This window comes from Canis lupus, chromosome 15 (assembly GCF_003254725.2).
Source record: "Canis lupus dingo isolate Sandy chromosome 15, ASM325472v2, whole genome shotgun sequence".
NCBI lineage: Eukaryota > Metazoa > Chordata > Mammalia > Carnivora > Canidae > Canis > Canis lupus.
This window is the reverse complement of record NC_064257.1, coordinates 13,357,128-13,374,924: the sequence shown is the minus strand read 5'-3', so window position 1 is coordinate 13,374,924 and position 17,797 is coordinate 13,357,128. Positions and strand designations below refer to the sequence as shown.

At 43.1% G+C, this 17,797-nt stretch overlaps 1 protein-coding gene across 1 annotated transcript in view; it reads left to right on the top strand.

Annotated features, from left to right (window-relative positions):
- Window positions 1-11,175: 11,175 nt before the first annotated feature.
- CMPK1 (cytidine/uridine monophosphate kinase 1) overlaps window positions 11,176-17,797 on the top strand; it is a 31,995-nt gene continuing 25,373 nt past the window's right edge. Inside the window, exon 1 of the mRNA XM_025420167.3 lies at window positions 11,176-11,424. Coding sequence (XP_025275952.3) covers window positions 11,254-11,424 — 171 coding nt within the window. The 5' untranslated portion in view covers window positions 11,176-11,253. The remainder of the gene's footprint in view (window positions 11,425-17,797) is intronic.

Below are 17,797 nucleotides of genomic sequence, written 5' to 3'. Positions count from 1 at the left end.
GCCTGGGTGGCTCGGCGGTTTAGCGCCTGCCTTCACGCCCAGGTCGTGATCCCGGGGTCATGGGATTGAGTCCCACGTCGGGCTCCCTGCAAGGAGCCTGCTCCTCCCTCTGCCTGTGTCTCTGCCTCTCTCCCCCCGCCCCCCCGTGTCTCTCATGGATAAATAAAATCTTTAAAAATAAATAAATAAATAAATAAATAAATAAATAAATAAATAAATACACTAACCAAGAGATATATGTTTTATAGAATGTCCCTCTCTGCTTTCCTGAAAAAAATTCCTGGAATCTAGGGCACACGTTTTACGAGAAATGATGAATTCCCCAGCTGGGATGTGAGAGTAGGAAGAGCCCCAGACAGTAATGCATTTTTGACAAAGTGTTGGCCATCCCCATAGGGAGCTGTGGAGCAAAGATTGCCCATTAGAGGAGTCCCACATTAGGCAGAAATGGCTAGAATCCTTGCTGTGCTCAATCATTTCCTGGGGGGCTTCTCAGAAAAAGCAAGCACCAAGGTAAGGCACATACTGAAGGCCACAGCAAGAGGCTATTAGCCAAGTGTACAATTGCAGCTGATTGGAATGTTCTTTCAGGAGAAAGAGCTAAGTGACACGCCTCAATGGCTGTCATGAGTTACATTGAGTGCAAAGGCCCTGGAGTGGGAGCTTTATGTGGGAGCAGTATGTCCTTAGCAGAATGAATGAGGAGAAGAATACTAAGAGTTAAAGGTGCCTAGGTGGCTCAGTGGTTGAGCATCTGACTTTGGCTTAGGGCATGATCCCGGTCTTGGGATGGAGTCCCACATAAGGCTTCCTGTGAGGAGTCTGCTCCTCCCTCTGCCTATGTCTCTGCCTCTCTCTCTGTCTCTCATGAATAAATAAATAAAATATATTTTTTTTAAGTGTTAAAGGAGGAAGGATGCCTGGGTGGCTCACTGGTTGAGTGTCTGCCTTTGGCTCAGGTGGTCCTGAAGTCCTGGGATCAAGTGCCGCATCAGGTTCCCCACAGGGAGCCTGATTCTCCCTCTGCCTATGTCTCTGCCTCGGTGTGTGTGTGTCTCATGGATAAATAAGTAAAATCTCGGGGGAAAAAAAAAAGGAGATGAAAGAGGAGGTGCTGGTAGACCTTAAAGCTTTAGAGGCCATGATAAGGATTTGACTGCACTTTCGAGTTAGATATGAAGCCACTAGAATATTGTACTCTATTTCATTCTATTTATTCGTTTTAAAGTAGGCTCCACACCCAATGTGGGACTTGAACTCAAAACCCTGAGATTAATAGTCACATGCTCTACCTATTGACCCAGCCAGGTGCTGCAACCACTGGAATATTTTAAATAGGGGGCTGACATGATCTGATTTTAGGTTTTAGAAGGACTACTATGGTTGCTACTTTGAGAATAAACTGTAGGGGAAAGGAGAAGCAAGGAGACCAGTTAGAAAACTACTGCAATGACCTAGGAGAGACATTCATAGTAGCTTGAACCAGACCTGTAGCAATGGAAGTGGTGAGAGGTGGTTGGATACTGGAGATATATATTCAGATTTTATTTATTCATTCATGAGAGACACAGAGAGAGGCAGAGATATAGGCAGAGGGAGAAACAGGCTCCTTACAGGGAGCCCAATGTGGAACTCAGTCCCAGGACCCTGGGATCATGCCCTGAGCCGAAGGCAAATGCTCAACCACTGAGTCACCCAGGTGTCCCTATATATACTTTTTTGAGAGAGAGAGAAAGAGCATGTGCATGCATGGGGGGGCGGGGTGAAGGTGGGGATGAGAGAGAGGAAGAAGGAGAGAGAGAACCTTAAGCAAGCTCCACTGACACGGGGCTTGATCTTATGATCTGGAGATCATGACCTGAGCCAAAATCAAGAGTCAGGCCCTTAATTGACTGAATCACCTAGGCACCCCTAGATTTTCTTAGTTTTTAACCTAGTGTCATTTTTCTGTTCCATGATTTCATCTATGATGCTACATTACATTTAGTTTTCATCTCTCTTTGGGCTCCTCATGGCTAGTTTCTCAGACTTTCCTTGTTTTTGATAACTTTGACAGTCTTGAGTACAGGCCAGGTATTTTATAGGATTTCCCACTATTAGAATTTGTCCACTATTTTTCCCAGGATAAGACTAGGTCTATAGGGATGCCTGGGTCACATATATATAAACTATGGACTTTAATTAATAATAATTAATTAAATTAATAATAATGTACCAATATTGGTTACTTAATTGTAACAAATGTACCATATTAAATATAAGATGTTAATAATGGGGAGAAACTATGTGGGGGGTATTTTTTTTAAGATTTATTTATTTATGATAGACATAGAGAGAGAGAGAGAGGCAGAGACACAGGCAGAGGGAGAAGCAGGCTTCATGCCGGGAGCCCGACGGGGGACTCGATCCCGGGACTCGATCCCGGGACTCCAGGGTCGGGCCCTGGGCCAAAGGCAGGCACTAAACCACTGAGCCACCCAGGGATCCTCTATGTGGGGGGGTTATATGAGAACTCTGTACTATGCTCTTAGCTTTTCTGTAAATATAAAAGTGTTCTAAAAAATAAAGTCTACTAAAAAGAAAAAAGGAAGGGGCAAGAGGAGAGTTGAAACATTAACTTTTGAGCAATAACAATAAAATGTCTTCTTTTTGATTAATAAGAACTCAAATACAGTAAAACTTCAAGTAAACATTTTATTACCACTGGACTTCTTTTTTTTTTAAGATTTTATGTGTGTATTCATGAGAGACACACAGAGAGAGAGGCAGAGACACAGGCAGAGGGAGAAGCAGGCTCCGTGCAGGGAGCCTGATGTGGGACTTGATCTCGGGACTCCAGGATCACGCCCTGGGCTGAAGGCAGGAGCTAAACCACTGAGCCACCCAGGGATCCCCTACCACTGGACTTCTAAGCAGGATATACATTTAACAATATGCATAATATAGATACTTTTCAAGTTAAACGAAGAGGAAAGTAATTACTGAATTCATCTTAGGATTGAAATGACTCAGGATCTTATTGAGGAGAACTTAGAGGTGCCTAAAGGGCCTTCTTCCCTAGATATTGAGAAAAAATTTTTAACTATGTTATAATGTAATAAGTACTGGCTTTAGGATTGGGCCTCAATTCTGCCATTTAATCTCTCTACATTATCATAGAAAAGAGTTAATGAGTGTGAAAGTTAATTAAAATTAATTAAAAGAGTACCCATAAATTATTATTTGTCCAAGTGTATTGACAATTGACAGTGTTAATAAATGAGCAACACATTCAGAGATTAAGGGAGTTGATTTATTAAATTAGAGAATAAGCTTAGTGAAATAAAACCTACAAATGCCATACCAAGGACCTTCTACACACTAAGCTTTGTGCTTAATGGACTGGAAGGGTATGACAAACATAGAACCAGGAAGGCACAATTTTAAAAGTGGGGTAATAACAGGTAATTATCCAAAGCAAACATGAATTACTTTTAGACTGTGGGCAGTTTAAATAGACTGAATATATACTACTGTACTGATCTATTCTTTGATCCTCATTTTTTAAAATTTATGTCATTTCAGGACACTATGAAATTGCTCTGGTTATGGGTCTTTACAGAGAAAAGCTACTGGCCTTATTTTTCAGACTTGCAAGTGCTTTAGTTTGCTTCACAGAGAATCATTTCTAGTATGTCATACTTTGAAAAACTGTATGAGTTTGTTGCACAAACACTGCTATAACAAGAAAAAAATTGTAAAAGCTAAAGTTCACCTAAAATGCTAAACCTTAACACATCACTTGTTCTCATTTTTCCTTATTCCCTTCCAGTTCCGGTCCACATGACATAGTCTTTATGATAACGCTGGGTAAATGTTCGGTGTTATAAACCCTGGTGTGCCTGCTAGTAGGCTGGATGAAGGAATTAAAGCGGTATTGTTATCAGCAGGAACAAGGAAGTTGGAATTAGTTATGAGTTTTGTTACTCCAAATACCAATTTTTCCTTTCTCTATTTACACTTCTGAGCTAAGCTAGACTACTGCTCTTTAAAACAGCTACAGCTTTGCTTTTAAGGAACATCATATTTTTAAAGGGGACTGTTAATCTGTCAATTTGTATAAAATTCCTTTGAGACTCTTAAACCTCTTGGGAGAGGTAAAAACAACAATTTACGTGTCAAGTCAACTTATTTTACTTTTCTTCCCCTATAATCTCTATACTCAGTATAAATCTTGAACTAATGACCCTGAGATCAAGAGTCATATGCTCTGCCCAACTAAGCCAGCCAGGTGCCCCATATTTTACTTATTTTTTTAAACCTTGGATTGTTTGGAATGAAGACAGGAATGATGAAATAACACATACAGATACATTCTCTAAGAGTATTTGCTTGACTGAGTTAATGTACCATCATCCTGATTTTGCAGGCAAGAAAACTACAGGTGTAACCAACCTACCTGTGCTTACAGAGTTAATAGCAAAGACGCTAAGACCTGTCAAAGACAATCTCCCTTCCCTGTTCAGCCTGCTTTTCTGCAGCATAGACCTGATGGAGTTCAGCTGACACACCTCCAAGAGGTTAGGCATATTGCCTGTGATCAGATTTGCCACGTCAGGTTTTTAAAGACCATATTTCTTTTAACAAATGTTCTTAGAATATTTGATAAGAGGTCCTTTGATAAAAGAGGAAATCGAATATGCAAATATGCAAATCTAAGTAATAGAAATCTTCATTTTAGAAACTCCATTAAGTATCAGGTGATATAATGTACTAAGCATCCTTCCAGGAAACAGATCACAAAATAATAGATGGTTACAAAGGCCTGAATGTAAAGCATATGGCCTGCCACCCCCCTCCTTTGCTACCATATGCCGTGTCTTTGCTTCATCACCCAGACTGATTTTAGAAACTGGTTCCTAAGTATATCAGGAAAAGTATTTTTGTAATTACAGGGAAGTAGCTGCCAAAGACCACCATAGATAAAACTTGAGTGGCAGCAACCAAAGTAGTCTAAATCTTCCAAAGACCTTGGAGTACCCTTAAGAGAGTGAATCATACTGCTACAAGTAATAAGTTGTAATGCTGTATAAAGAGTAATCAGACATAGTCTCTTCCCTCTAGAAGTTCTAAATCTAGTGTGGAGATACACAATATACCACAGTGGTGGTTATGTGTATAGAAGAAGAAAAAAGAGGCACCTAACCCAGTCTTGCAAGTTTGGACAGAGCTTCCTGAAGGAGGTAAACTCTGAGCTGAATCCTGAAAAATGAATGGCACATACCAGCAAAGAGGTATGTATGTTCAAGAATGGAAAAATGAAAATATAGGAACAGATGATCTATCCCTAAAGGGTAATTATGATAAATAGGGCAGATAAGTGACAAGGCTCTGCTTTTTAAGCTCCTATAAAGTTCACTAGGAACATAGCTATACCCTGGAAATAATATGCATGCACTGAATACATGCCCCAAAGACCTAAGGTACTTGATGATAAATAAACATATGGGTAGGAGTGGGTTTTGAGGAGAGCTCTTGTTATATGTCTTCCTGAGATCAGTCTTCTCATCTATAATAGAACTAATTTTGGGCACCTGGGTGACTTAGTGGTTGAGCATCTGTCTTTGGCTCAGGTCATGATCCTGGGGTCCTGGGATCAAGTCCTGCATCAGGCTCCCCAAGGAAGCCTGCTTCTCCCTCTGCCTATGTCTCTGCTTCTCTCTGTGTGTGTCTCTCATGAATAAATAAATAAATAAATAATCTTTTTAAAAAACAGAACTAACTTTGCAGGACTTTTGTGAATATGGAACTTTTTTATCTTATAAGGGGTCTGAATTGTAGAGAAAGAATGCAGATTTAAAGCCATATAACACCAAGTTTGAATTTGACTTTATCTACTGCCTGTGTGGTCTTGAACAAAGTACTTCCATTTCCTGGCTGTTTCTCCATCTGCAAAATGACAGTACTAATGTCACAGTGTTATGAGGATTCTATAAGGCAAGGCTAATGTATAACCAACACAACTGGTAAGACCGTATTGGTGGTTAAAATAATTAATTATTTTCATATTAGTTAGTTTATAGCTACTCCACTGAGCACTTTGAGTGCCCTCCACCCTTCTCCTGGGACCCCAAGTACTTCTTTATGATCCAGCAATTAGAAAGATGATGCCTGGCATAGCAAATCTTGGCAAGGAAATCTACAGATATTCTGATTGTACTGATTATTAAAAAGTTTGAATATCTAACAATTAGATAATGTAAGTGAAATGCCTGGTACTTAGTGGATATTCAATATATGTTCATCAAAATTATGAAATCAATCTATGGGTTTATTCTTTTTTAAAAGATTTTATTTATTCATGAGAGACAGAGAAAGAGGGAGGCAGAGGGAGAGGCAGGCTCCCCGCAGAGCAGGGAACCTGATGTGGGGCTCAATCCCAGGACCCTGGGATCACAACCTGAGCCAAAGGCAGACACTCAACCGACTGAGCTACTCAGGCACCCTAATCTATGGGTTTAGATAGGAAATGGCTCTCTACTGGGTGACATCCATTTATTCAATATATATTTATTAAGGCATACTATTTTTGAAGGTCTGGTTGTTTGCATCTAGGTGGAATTCCTTCTTTTCTCTGCTACCTCCAAGGAGTAGAAGCACTGATCTAAGGTTAAGAAAAAAAAGCAAATTCTTTGAGTACAAATTAGGAGCAAGGCGCTAAGAGTTTGACCCTTCACTGTGGACAAATAGAGGGGTTAAATGTTAAAGCATCCGAGTATCATGGTGTCTTTTATGAATGCTTGGCTTGGGCCCATGGGAGTGCCTGGTCCGATGACATGGGTGTTTTGGAAAAACTCCATGTTTATCCTCTTTCTACTGAGCACTATTCACACTGAACACTCCAGGTCACCAATGAGGGGCAAGGGGAGGAGGGGAGAAGAGAGGGCGGGGTTCCCACATTAAGCATTTCATGTTGCAAGCCGTTAAGTTTTGGGGTTGGTTTGTTATGTAGCAATAGATAACCAGTACAGGCCCAAAGAGCTAACAAATAATAAATTTTTCTTTGGCCTAACCTTGTTCTTCCTGGAAATAACTCCCTGGAAAACCCTTGGCAGAGATGGATATATGGGTTTCACTTTTTGGTATATATTCACAACAGTATTTTCCTTAGTTGCCTAGCATGGTTGGCACAAAGAGCTGCACAAGGTACGAGACCGTAAGTACTCAATGTAAGGTGGTCATAGTTCTCCAGGGAGACTTAGAAAGGTCCCTGCATCTTGCTATATGTACGTATACAATGAGATTTGGGGTTCAAACTCCTGTGTGGATTCCTTATTCTGGTGAACTCTACCAAGGGAGCAAGAAAGACTACTTTTTTGTTTATGCCCTAAGGTCTTCACTGACAGCATGTGAATAGCTTCCTAATCCTCTTTTCCACAGCTCCCATATCCTGAACATCTTTTAACTCTAATTGCCAGAACAGATACAGAAAAGAGTTGAGAGAACATGCACAAAGGAAAAGAAGGCACATCTGCTTCAATATGGCCTTTTTTGTACTCCTACAGCTTCTTAGTATTATGACCAACTGTTCTTTTTTTCAGCTGATTGGTGCCCCAGCTCCTCCTTCCCAGGGGTCCAGGGGGCTCAATAAACAAGCACACACACACACACAAAAAAAAAAAAAAAAAAAAAAAAAAAAAAGAAAAAGAAAAAGAAAAAAGAAATATTGTGAAGGAATACAAGTAAGTTACTAATCATAATATTTTTCGAGCTGTGATGACCTGAGATATTCTATTCCCTCCTCCATGATGGGAAGGAAAAGGTAGAAATTATGGAAAGGAAGGAAGTAGTAACTGAAGGGAGAAGAGATAAGACAGGCAAAGAAAGAGAACAAGGCAGGGAGAAGGACAGAAAAAGAGAACTAGATGAGGAGAATGGGAGGAAGTGAGAAATGGGAGAAGGGGAGGAGAGATAGGAATAAGTTTAAAAAGGGAGAGGAGGGAGGGAGAGAAGGAAGGATGAGATGGAGAGGAGACTAGAAATACTGGGTGAGGGGGAGGAAAGGAGTAGTAGAGAGGAAAGAGACTAGGGGTAGCCAGACAGAGGCTATATCTCCCTCTTCCCCTCCTGTTTGCTATCATGTACCAACCTTCTTGTCACTTCAACAACTTTGTTCCTCTTTCATAGTTTGTCTCTGGACCCTAATGCGATGATGTAAACTTCTTGGATGAAAATCCAACACCCTGGCCACTCAGTTCCAACTACAGGGCATGCTCTTGCCTCAGTCTTCTACTCCCATAGTCTCATCCAGCTTGGGTTCATCCTGGATCTCAACATCATCATAAACTTATAGTCTCTGAAATCTTAATTCCAAATATCCCACCCAGAGCACTGGCATCTGTACTGCCAGTTTACTTGCTCAAATACCCCACTGCAGTCATTCTTCAACACCGATGCTTCTGGGACGCCTGGGTGGCTCAGTGGTTGAGTGTTTGCCTTCGGCTCAGGGTCCCGGGGTCCCAGGATCGAGTCCCACATCGGGGTCCCTGTGGGGAGCCTGCTTCTCCCTCTGTGTCTCTACTTCTCAGTGTCTCTCATGAATAAATAAAATCTTAAAAAAAAAAAAAAAACCCAAAACATGGATGCTTCGAATACCTTGGCCCCCTTCCTGGCTCTCCTCTACATCCCCACAATCAGGCCTCATATGCCATCATTTGCTATTTTTTTTAAAGATTTTATTTATTTATTCATGAGAGACACAAAGAGAGAGAGAGAGAGAGAGAGGCAGAGACACAGGCAGAAGAAGCAGACTCCATGCAGAGAGACTGATGTGGGACTCGATCCTGGGTCTCCAGGATCAGGCCCTGGGCCGAAGGCGGCACTAAACCGCTGAGCCACCCGGGCTGCCCCATCATTTGCTTTTTTATATGTTTTTTTTTTTTTTTAAGATTTTAAAAAATATATCTATTAATGAGAAAGAGAGAGGCAGAGACACAGGCAGAGGGAGAAGCAGGCTCCATGCAGGGAGCCCGAAAGGGACTCCATCCCAGGTCTCTAGGATCATGCCCTGGGCTTAAGCGGATGCTAAACTGCTAAGCCACCTGGGCTGCCCAATATGGTTTTGATTCCATATATATCCTAACAAACATTCTTGTGCAAACTCCATCTTGGTCCTCTCTCCCTCTGTTGTACTTGTTTGGTAAACACCCAACCCTGGATGGCCTCAAGAATTTGTCTTCTCTCTGCCTGCACCTGAACAAATACCTTCAGTGATTTAAAGCCGTGATCTAAAACACCAAGTGAGCTCTTAATATTGCTCACAAGTCCTACTGACTAGTTATCTTGAGAAAACTAATTTTTCCATTCTTAAAAGATGGAAAAATGAAAAAAAAATTGTATCTTCTCTCTCCTCAAACATCCTACCTCAAAATCTTTACCCTTAATTGATGTTGCCTTTTCTTTACTGAGAAAGTACAATTTTCAGACAGGAACTCTACCTTCACACTTTCCTGCAATGGTGCCCTTCTTGCAACTCCTATTGCAAATTAATGTCTTTGTCTCTTACTTTTTAAAAAAATATACGTTTTTAAAGATTTATCCATCCACTTGAGAGAGAGAGAGAGAGGAGAGAAGTGCGTGCATGGGATGTGTGTGTGTGCCGGGTGAGGGAGAGAATCTCAAGCAGCCACCCCGGTAAGCACAGGGCAGGGAGGGGGCCTGAATTCCACCGACATGGGCCAAAATCAAGAGCTGGAAGCTTAACCAACTGAGCTATGCAGGTGCCCCTAACTCTTAAAACCTCTTAAGTCATCTCAGGTCCTCCTTTTGCCCCTTTGAGTTTTCTTCTCAGGGGGTTACCTGTCTCCCTTTCTATCATCACATCATCCCGGGGAGCTTAAGTACAAGCCCAGCACAGCACTAGCCAACAGAACTTAGTGCAGTGGGTATGTTCTCTCTGTGCGATGTCCAATACAGTTGCCACTACCGCACGTGCCCATCGAGCACTTGAAATGCGGTTGGTGTAGGGATCCTTGGGTGGCTCAGCGGTTAAAGCGTCTGCCTTCAGCCCAGGGTGTGATCCTGGAGTCCCATGTCGAGTCCCATGTCGAGTCCCATGTCGAGTCCCACGTCGGGCTCCCTGCATGGAGCCTGCTTCTCCCTCTGCCTGTGTCTCTGCCCTTCCCCTCCCCATGAATAAATAAATAATCTTAAAAAAAAAAAAAAAGAAATGTGGTTGGTGTGACGGAAGCACTTAGCTTTTATTTGTATTTAAAGAGATTTTCCTCACGTGCAGAGCAATGGAGTTATAGTTAAGGGGCTTCTCACCGTAATTAGAACATAATCCCAACTCCTTTCCACACCCAAAGGGCCTGTACCACCAGCCTGGGCCTTCCTCTCCCACACTCCGTTCTCTGCCTCATTCATTCCCACAGCTCTGCTCTCTCTGACCTTTCCCAACACAAGCCGGCTTAGTTTTTTTTTTTTTTTAAGATTTTATTTATTTATTCATGACAGAGAGAGAGAGAGAGAGACAGGCAGAGGGAGAAGCAGGCTCCGTGCAGGGAGCCTGACGTGGGACTCGATCCCGGGTCTCCAGGATCAGGCCCTGGGCTGAAGGTGGCGCCAAACCGCTGGGCCACCCGGGCTGCCCCGGTTTAGGGTTTTTGCATATGCATTTCTTTTTGTGGGACACGCTACCCTGCTCTTGCTCTTTCCAAGCCTTATGTCTTGGCTTAAAGGTCACCTCTGCAGAGGCTCTCTCGGACTGCGCGCGCCCAATGACATCCATCCCTCCTTATTCTTCCGCTTTTTTCCTGCAACGCCTGTACGGCTATTTCTTCCCTCCTTGTCTGTCATCCACCCCTTCCAGGTTGGCCTGTCCAGCGCGGCGGCCCACCCCCGTCCCGCGCAGACACTAGGCTCTCTCTCCCGCGCGCCGCGCCGCAGACTCGGGCTCAGGCCCGCCGCGGACGGCGCCCCACGCAGCATCCGCACACCCGCCGCCCGGCCAGCGGGGATGAAGGGCCGGCGGGGCGGGGACGGGGGGAGGGGGGGGGGCGCGAGCCCGTACAGGAGCGCCCGAGCGCAGGCGCGGAGCGCGCAGCAGAAGCCCCGCCCCTTCCGGCCGCGGCGCGGACGCCTCAGCAGCCACGGCGGCGGGGCGGCGGCGGGCGCCAACTGGGCCCGCCCCCTTGCCCCCGCCCCGCCCCGCCCCGCGCCGCCGCCGGCCGGGCCGCTGTCAGCTCTCCTCGGCGTCGGGCGGAGACGCGGTGTATGGTGAGCCGCTGCGGCCGCAGGCTGCTGCACGTCCTGGGCCTTAGCTTCCCCCTGCTGACCCGCCCGCCGCTTTTCGTCTGCCCTCGCCGCCTCATGAAACCGCTGGTCGTGTTCGTCCTCGGCGGTCCTGGCGCCGGCAAGGGGACCCAGTGCGCCCGCATCGTCGAGGTGAGGCCCGGGCAGCTGGCGCGCTCCCTGGGCTTGACCGGACGCCGGGTCGGCCCGTCCCGCCGCGCCGGGCGGTCCGCGCCCCCGGGAGCCCCGGTCTCCGCGGACTACGAGTCCCGGCGACCCTTGCGGCGCCCGCGTGGCGGTGGTCGAGGGTCCTGAGGCGCGCGGCCTGTCGGGACTCGTAGTCCACGTCCCCCCGCCTCGGGGGCGCCCAGAACGGAGGGGGACCGCTTGGGGTCGCTTTGTTCCCGCGCCCCTTTTTCCTTACAATTTGGGGACCAAGTTCGTCTGGAGAGTGGGCTGGGAAGGGGATCCGGGAGGATCAGCCTCCGGGCCCCGCCGCCCCCGGCGCGCCGAGGTCCGCGTGTGGCTGGTGGGAGGTGGGTGCGGGCAGCGGGAGCGCGGGCGGGGTAGGTCAGAGGCGGGCGTGCGCTCGCGGCTGTCCGGCGGCGGGGCCGGCTCCTCCCCTCCGCTCCTGCCCGCGCGCCCTCTGCGAACCCCGGTGTCAGCCCTGGGAGGAACCCCGGGGACGCGGCGATGTGCCCGCGGCGCTGTGCTGGCCCCGGCCGTGGCCGCAGCAGCTCCGAGGCGCAGCCGGGATTCGTGCGGTGGAAAAGCCGAGCCGCGGGGTAGGAGTTCAGGCTGCAGCCTCCCGCCTGGCTCCGGCCCCGCTCCGGCCCCGCTCCGGCCCCGCTCCGCCCGCCGCCGAGCCCCCTCCTCCCTCCGACTCCCCTTTGCGCTCTCGACCCTAAGGCTGTGCACCAGATTTAAGCTCAGCGTAAAATACCTCCCAGCGCTAAGATTGCGTACTTTCTTTGTTGTCGCTTCACGACGTGTTAGGGTTACCGGTTCAATTCTGTTATTTTTCAAACAGATAAACGTGCTTAGCCGCAGTGACACTGAGGAGAAAGGCTTTATTGGCGAATCCGGGGAATGAAATTGGAGGTAAAGGAAAACAGAGGATATCTAGAAACGAGTGGTCCTGTAGAACACCCAGACAACCCGTGTGACACTCGGTGACCACACAAGGTGTGACCCAGAACTTCTAAAATAATGCCCTCTTCCGTTCCAGGACGTGGCTTACAGCGTTACCTTCGGGCTTTCACTCCTCTCCTGTGTTCATACAATCCATCCCTGTCCTATATTTTATTCTCTAAAGAACGTCCAAAGAAAGTCAAATGGTAGCATCTACTTCATCGCTATTTTACAGATGTCTTTATAGTTATTGGTCATTTTTAGGAATAAAAGTGGAGCTAAATCGACCAAAAAAAATACAAATATTTTTCTTATTTTTATTGGTTCTTTTAACTTTTTAAGACAAGTGGCAATCGGATGATTTCAGGTTTGTCTGCTTTTAATATATGAAATACATGTATATGGTATGATAGGGGAAGGAGAAAAGATTTCAGAGTCAAACAGACATGGGTTTAAATCCTCACTCTGCTGTTTACTATTTTTTTGTTTTGTTTTGTTTTGGTTTTTAAGATTTTATTTATTTTTGAGTAATCGGTACACTCAATCTGGAGCTTGAACTCACAACCTGGAGATCAGGAGTGGCAAGGTCTACAGACTGAGCCAGCTAGGCAACCCCCCATTTACTGTTTTAGTCCCAGAGAAGTTGTTACATTTAGCTGGCTTCCTCTGTGAAAAGAGAGAAATAATACCTATCTACTATGGTATTTGTGAATATTAAATAAGGTCAGATATCTGGCACACATAGATGCAGACTTTTTTCTCCATTTTAGACTTCCTGTTCTTAATTTTTGACATTGGTTATTTATACTTTGAAGCTGTATTACTTTAAAAATTGGTTTGTGACTGCTATATTTGAATGCATTTAAATATTTTGTCTCTGAATCATGACCTGGTTTTAAATATCTACATCTAAACTAATAATACTCAAATTACTCCACTGCTTTAAAAATAATCTACACATTCTGTAGCTAGTATTCTTTACTCTGTTCAGTAATGGCTGATAATGTTTTAAGTCTGTTAATTACCAACTAGAAGACTTCCATGATTAAATGTTTCATAATGTATTATTCTTTAATATTTTGGCAATTATATGAGCTTAAATTGTTTTAAATTGTCATCTTCTTTCATGAAAATAGTTGCTCTTGATTCCAATTGCCATAAACAAGTTGATTTAGACAAATTCAAAATAGTTTATAATTTAGCAATTGCTACCTCCTCGCTGACTAAACAATGGAATGTCTATGAATGTTAAGTCAGAGGGTTCCCTGCCCCATGAGTCTTTTGTATTTTGACTCAATATTTTATTTCATAGGCAAATATAAACTGAATCCTAAACAATTGTAATTTTGGGGACTAAGTTTTTTTCTGTACAGAAAAAGTTCTATAAGTCAAGTTTAAATTTCCTGTCTATCATGCCAGCGCTAATTTAGCTCACAGAGTACCTGAAATGTGGCTGAAATACAATTTGGGGAGATGGGGAATTACACTGATTTCCAACTCAGCCTGCCAGAAGTACCTATTTGGGCCTGGCTATAGAATCTGAGAATATCTGGCCCTCCTATGTCCTGGGGCATTGCAGTTAGTGATGAGGGTATCATGGGAGGGAAGCTGGTTTGTATGTCTGTATGTACTTACTATCTCTTTTCTCCCTTCCATCTCTTCCCTCCGTCCCTCCCTTCCTTGAGGTGAGTTACCTCTGCTACTTACTCTCCTAGACCTTAAGGAAGAAAAGGTAAATCTGATATAGTATCTTCTGCAAGTGTTCTGAACTGGGAAGGGAGGATTTGAGGGAGATTTGGGGTTTGACTTCGCCCTTTTGTTTGTATTGGTCCTCAGTTTTATTTTCTGATTAATGGCTTCTAAATCTGTGGCCTCTTGTACTCCATTTGTCTTTGAAAATTAGCCATTTTCTAAATTAGTGCAATCCTTTCATTAGTTAAGTGCTTAGAGTCATTGTGGAATAACTTGTTACTAAAAAATCAAGATGGAGAATCTGTGTCATTTTTTTAATTTCTAAAATTAAGCTTTATTTATAATGTTTTGGCCCAAGAAAAATTTTGGTGCCATAACCTAAATTTGTCTTTCAAAATAACCACAATTTTGCATGTGTTAGCTGGAAGGATACTTAAACCTCCTCCTTTTTTTAAAGATTTGCATACATAAACAATCTATGCTAAAGCTTATCTCCATGCCAAATTGCTTTCTTCAGAACCCCAAAAGCATTCTTGTCATTTTGTGTCATAACTCTCTCCAGGGCCTATATAGGTAACTCATACTTCGTATGGTCTTCCTACCTACCGTGCTTAGAAATGTTGGGATAGTATTAACTTTAAGCATGTAGAAATAAGAAAGTTGATTGTATTTACCTTTGTGTTTCCAGTGCTGAACATTGTGCCTGGCACATATTAAGGGCTCAATAAGTATTTTTTGAGTCAGTAGTTTTAGAGGACCCTGGTTTGTCCTAAGATGTAAAAAGTTTTAAAGTTTGGTCCCCAGGGGGCGCCCAAGTAGCAGTTAGCTCTCCCAATTTCAGGACGGAAACGTTTGAATGAGACTCAGCTGTCATACTCAGATTTCTTTTTTTTTTTTTTTCTTTATTTATTTATGAGAAACATACAGAGAGAGAGAGAGAGAGAGGCAGAGGCAGAGGCACAGGCAGAGGGAGAAGCAGGCTCCATGCAGGGAGCCCCACGTGGGACTTGATCCTGCATCTCTAGGATCACGCCCTGGGCTGAAGGCGGCGCTAAACCGCTGAGCCACCTGGGCTGCCCCATACTCAGATTTCTTATGTAACACTTTTGCTTACTCTCACTGAATAAAAGGTATGGTTGTGAAAATCTGCTGAGTGTTCTAAAACCAAGCTCCTGATTGCAAATCCCTAAAGCAGATTATGGTTCATAGAAGAAATTAGATAGGAAGATCCACTGAACCTTGTTTAATTAGGTCTTTCTCTCCTTTTGGTGGAATAGGATAGAGTAAGAAATAGGTTGGTTTTATATATATATATATATATATATATATATATATATATATATATATATAATAGAAAGTTTAAATTATCTGTAGAAGAGGTAGTCCACAGAATTCCCGACTCTTCTGAAGTACCACCTTTTTATTAAAGCTGATTGTAACAGAATTTTTTTTTTTTTTTTTTTTTTTTGGTTAAGAACTTGTAGGAGGGGAGAATATACTGAGATATTACTATCATTACTTTTGAAAGCTTGCTCCTTTTATGTACTTGGTTGGGAAAAGCTAAATCACCTCTAATTCTGATGTTATTCATATTAGCTGTCTAATTTTAATTGCTTCCCCATCTCTTTCTCAATATTCTTAGACATAAAAATGCCAGTGTATATGTTTTTTTCACCTCCAGATGGGATTCTTCTATTTTCTACTGAATATATCATGGATATCTTTTCATGTCTTTACATATATATTTAATTTATTCTATTAGTTGCTGTGAATATTCCATAATATTCATATTCATATTCTATAGCATAGGTGTACCATTCCCCATTGATGGACATTCAGGATAGTCTTCAGGAATTGTTTTAATATTGCAAACAGTACTTTAAAAAACTTCCTTGTAAATATGACATTGCATATGGATACTTTTTTTGTAAGTTAATTCCTAAAAGTAGGATTGCTGAGTCAGAGGATATGCATATTTTTATTTTAATTGATAATTAATTGTCAATACTTTTCAAAAACATTATACTTATTAGATTTCTATCAGCAGTGTATGGTTCCTTATTAGCACAGGATGGTTATCAGTCTCTTTAATTTTTGCAAATTTGTAAATCTCCTTTCTAAAGCTTTTCTGAGTAAATTCCTCATTTTTTTCAGTAAGTATATAAAAGTAAAAAGGCATAATTTTAAAGATTTCCTTTTACTTGTCATTTATTTAGTTTTTTGAGAGCTAGGGATTGTGATTGTTGCTGAGATGAATAAGGCACAGATCCTACTGTTGAAACCTTACAGTTAGTATGGGGGCAAGGAAGTTAATTGGTGACTACTATAGAACAAAGTGGTAAGTCCTATGATACAAATGTACTAACTATACCATTTAAATTTTAGTCTAGTGGGTCAAGGAGGTCTTCCCCAGGTAGATGATATGTCTGAAATCAATTTTGAAGGACAGTAGGCAAGAAGCTGGGAGATGTGGGGGAAAGAATACTTAAAGCAGAGTTACCCTTGAACAGGGCAATTGGAGGTTTCATTTCTGAGAAAAGCCTAAGGAGAGTAAACCTATATGAGATTGACCCAGAAAACACTTCCTGAATACAGACTGTGTGATGTATCTGTATATAGGGATATAGGCTTCTAGGGGCTTTCAATTTATGGAGATAGACACACACTTAATAGAATTTTATGAGAAAAGATATTTAAAAGTTTTACAAATATTAAAGTTTAACATTACATTGCTTTAACACTGTTTATCTTTTAGTTTGCTTTCTGAACTATATTGTAATGTCTCCAAGGGTGGGGACCTGTCTTTTACTCCTCCTGCCTGGTGTTTAAAATGCTTGCTCATCTTGGGGGATCCCTGGGTGTCTCAGCGGTTTGGTGCCTGCCTTTGGCCCAGGGTGCGATCCTGGAGTCCCGGGATCGAGTCCCGCGTCGGGCTTGGAGCCTGCTTCTCCCTCTGCCTGTATCTCTGCCCCTCTCTCTCTCTCTCTCTCTCTATCACGAATAAATAAAAATCTTAAAAAAAAATGCTTGCTCATCTTTCAGATCTTAGTTTCATACAGAGATTCCCAAACATTCTCAGTTCATGGTGCCCTTAGTGTCTCAGTAATTTTTTCACAAGTACCGTAGTCCAAAAGAAATATCTTAAGTTCTATTTGTTAAGTAATTAGATCTGAACAATACTTAGGTATAGTGAAACAACTTGTGATCTTTGTCCACATTTCCTGACTTAAATAGCTCCCAAAAACCCTTGGAATTTCCTAAGTGTTGAGAGTTACAAAAGTGTTCCTTGTTAGGTTAATGAGGTGGGGTTTGGACCCTGCCTAAGGAAGGGGGATGTTTGGTTGCGAGGTAAACCCACCATGTGATCTGGGGGTTGGAACTTTCAGTCTCACCTTTTCCCCTTACCTCCAGGGAGGACAGTGAGCCTGGATGTTTTAATCAGTTGCCAGTAGCCAGTGATTTAATCAATCATGATTATGTAATGAAGCTTCCAAAAAAAAAAAAAATGGAGGACAGGGTTCAGAGAGCTTCTGCGTCGGTGAACACGTGGAGATTTAGGGGGAGACACTTGCATGGAGTGGGCATGGAAGCTCTGTGCCTTTGGCTGTTCCTGAGTTACATCCTATTTACAATAAACCAGTGATCTAGTTAGTAAAATGTTTCTCTGAGTTCTGAGCCATTCTAGCAATTTAAACCCAAAGGG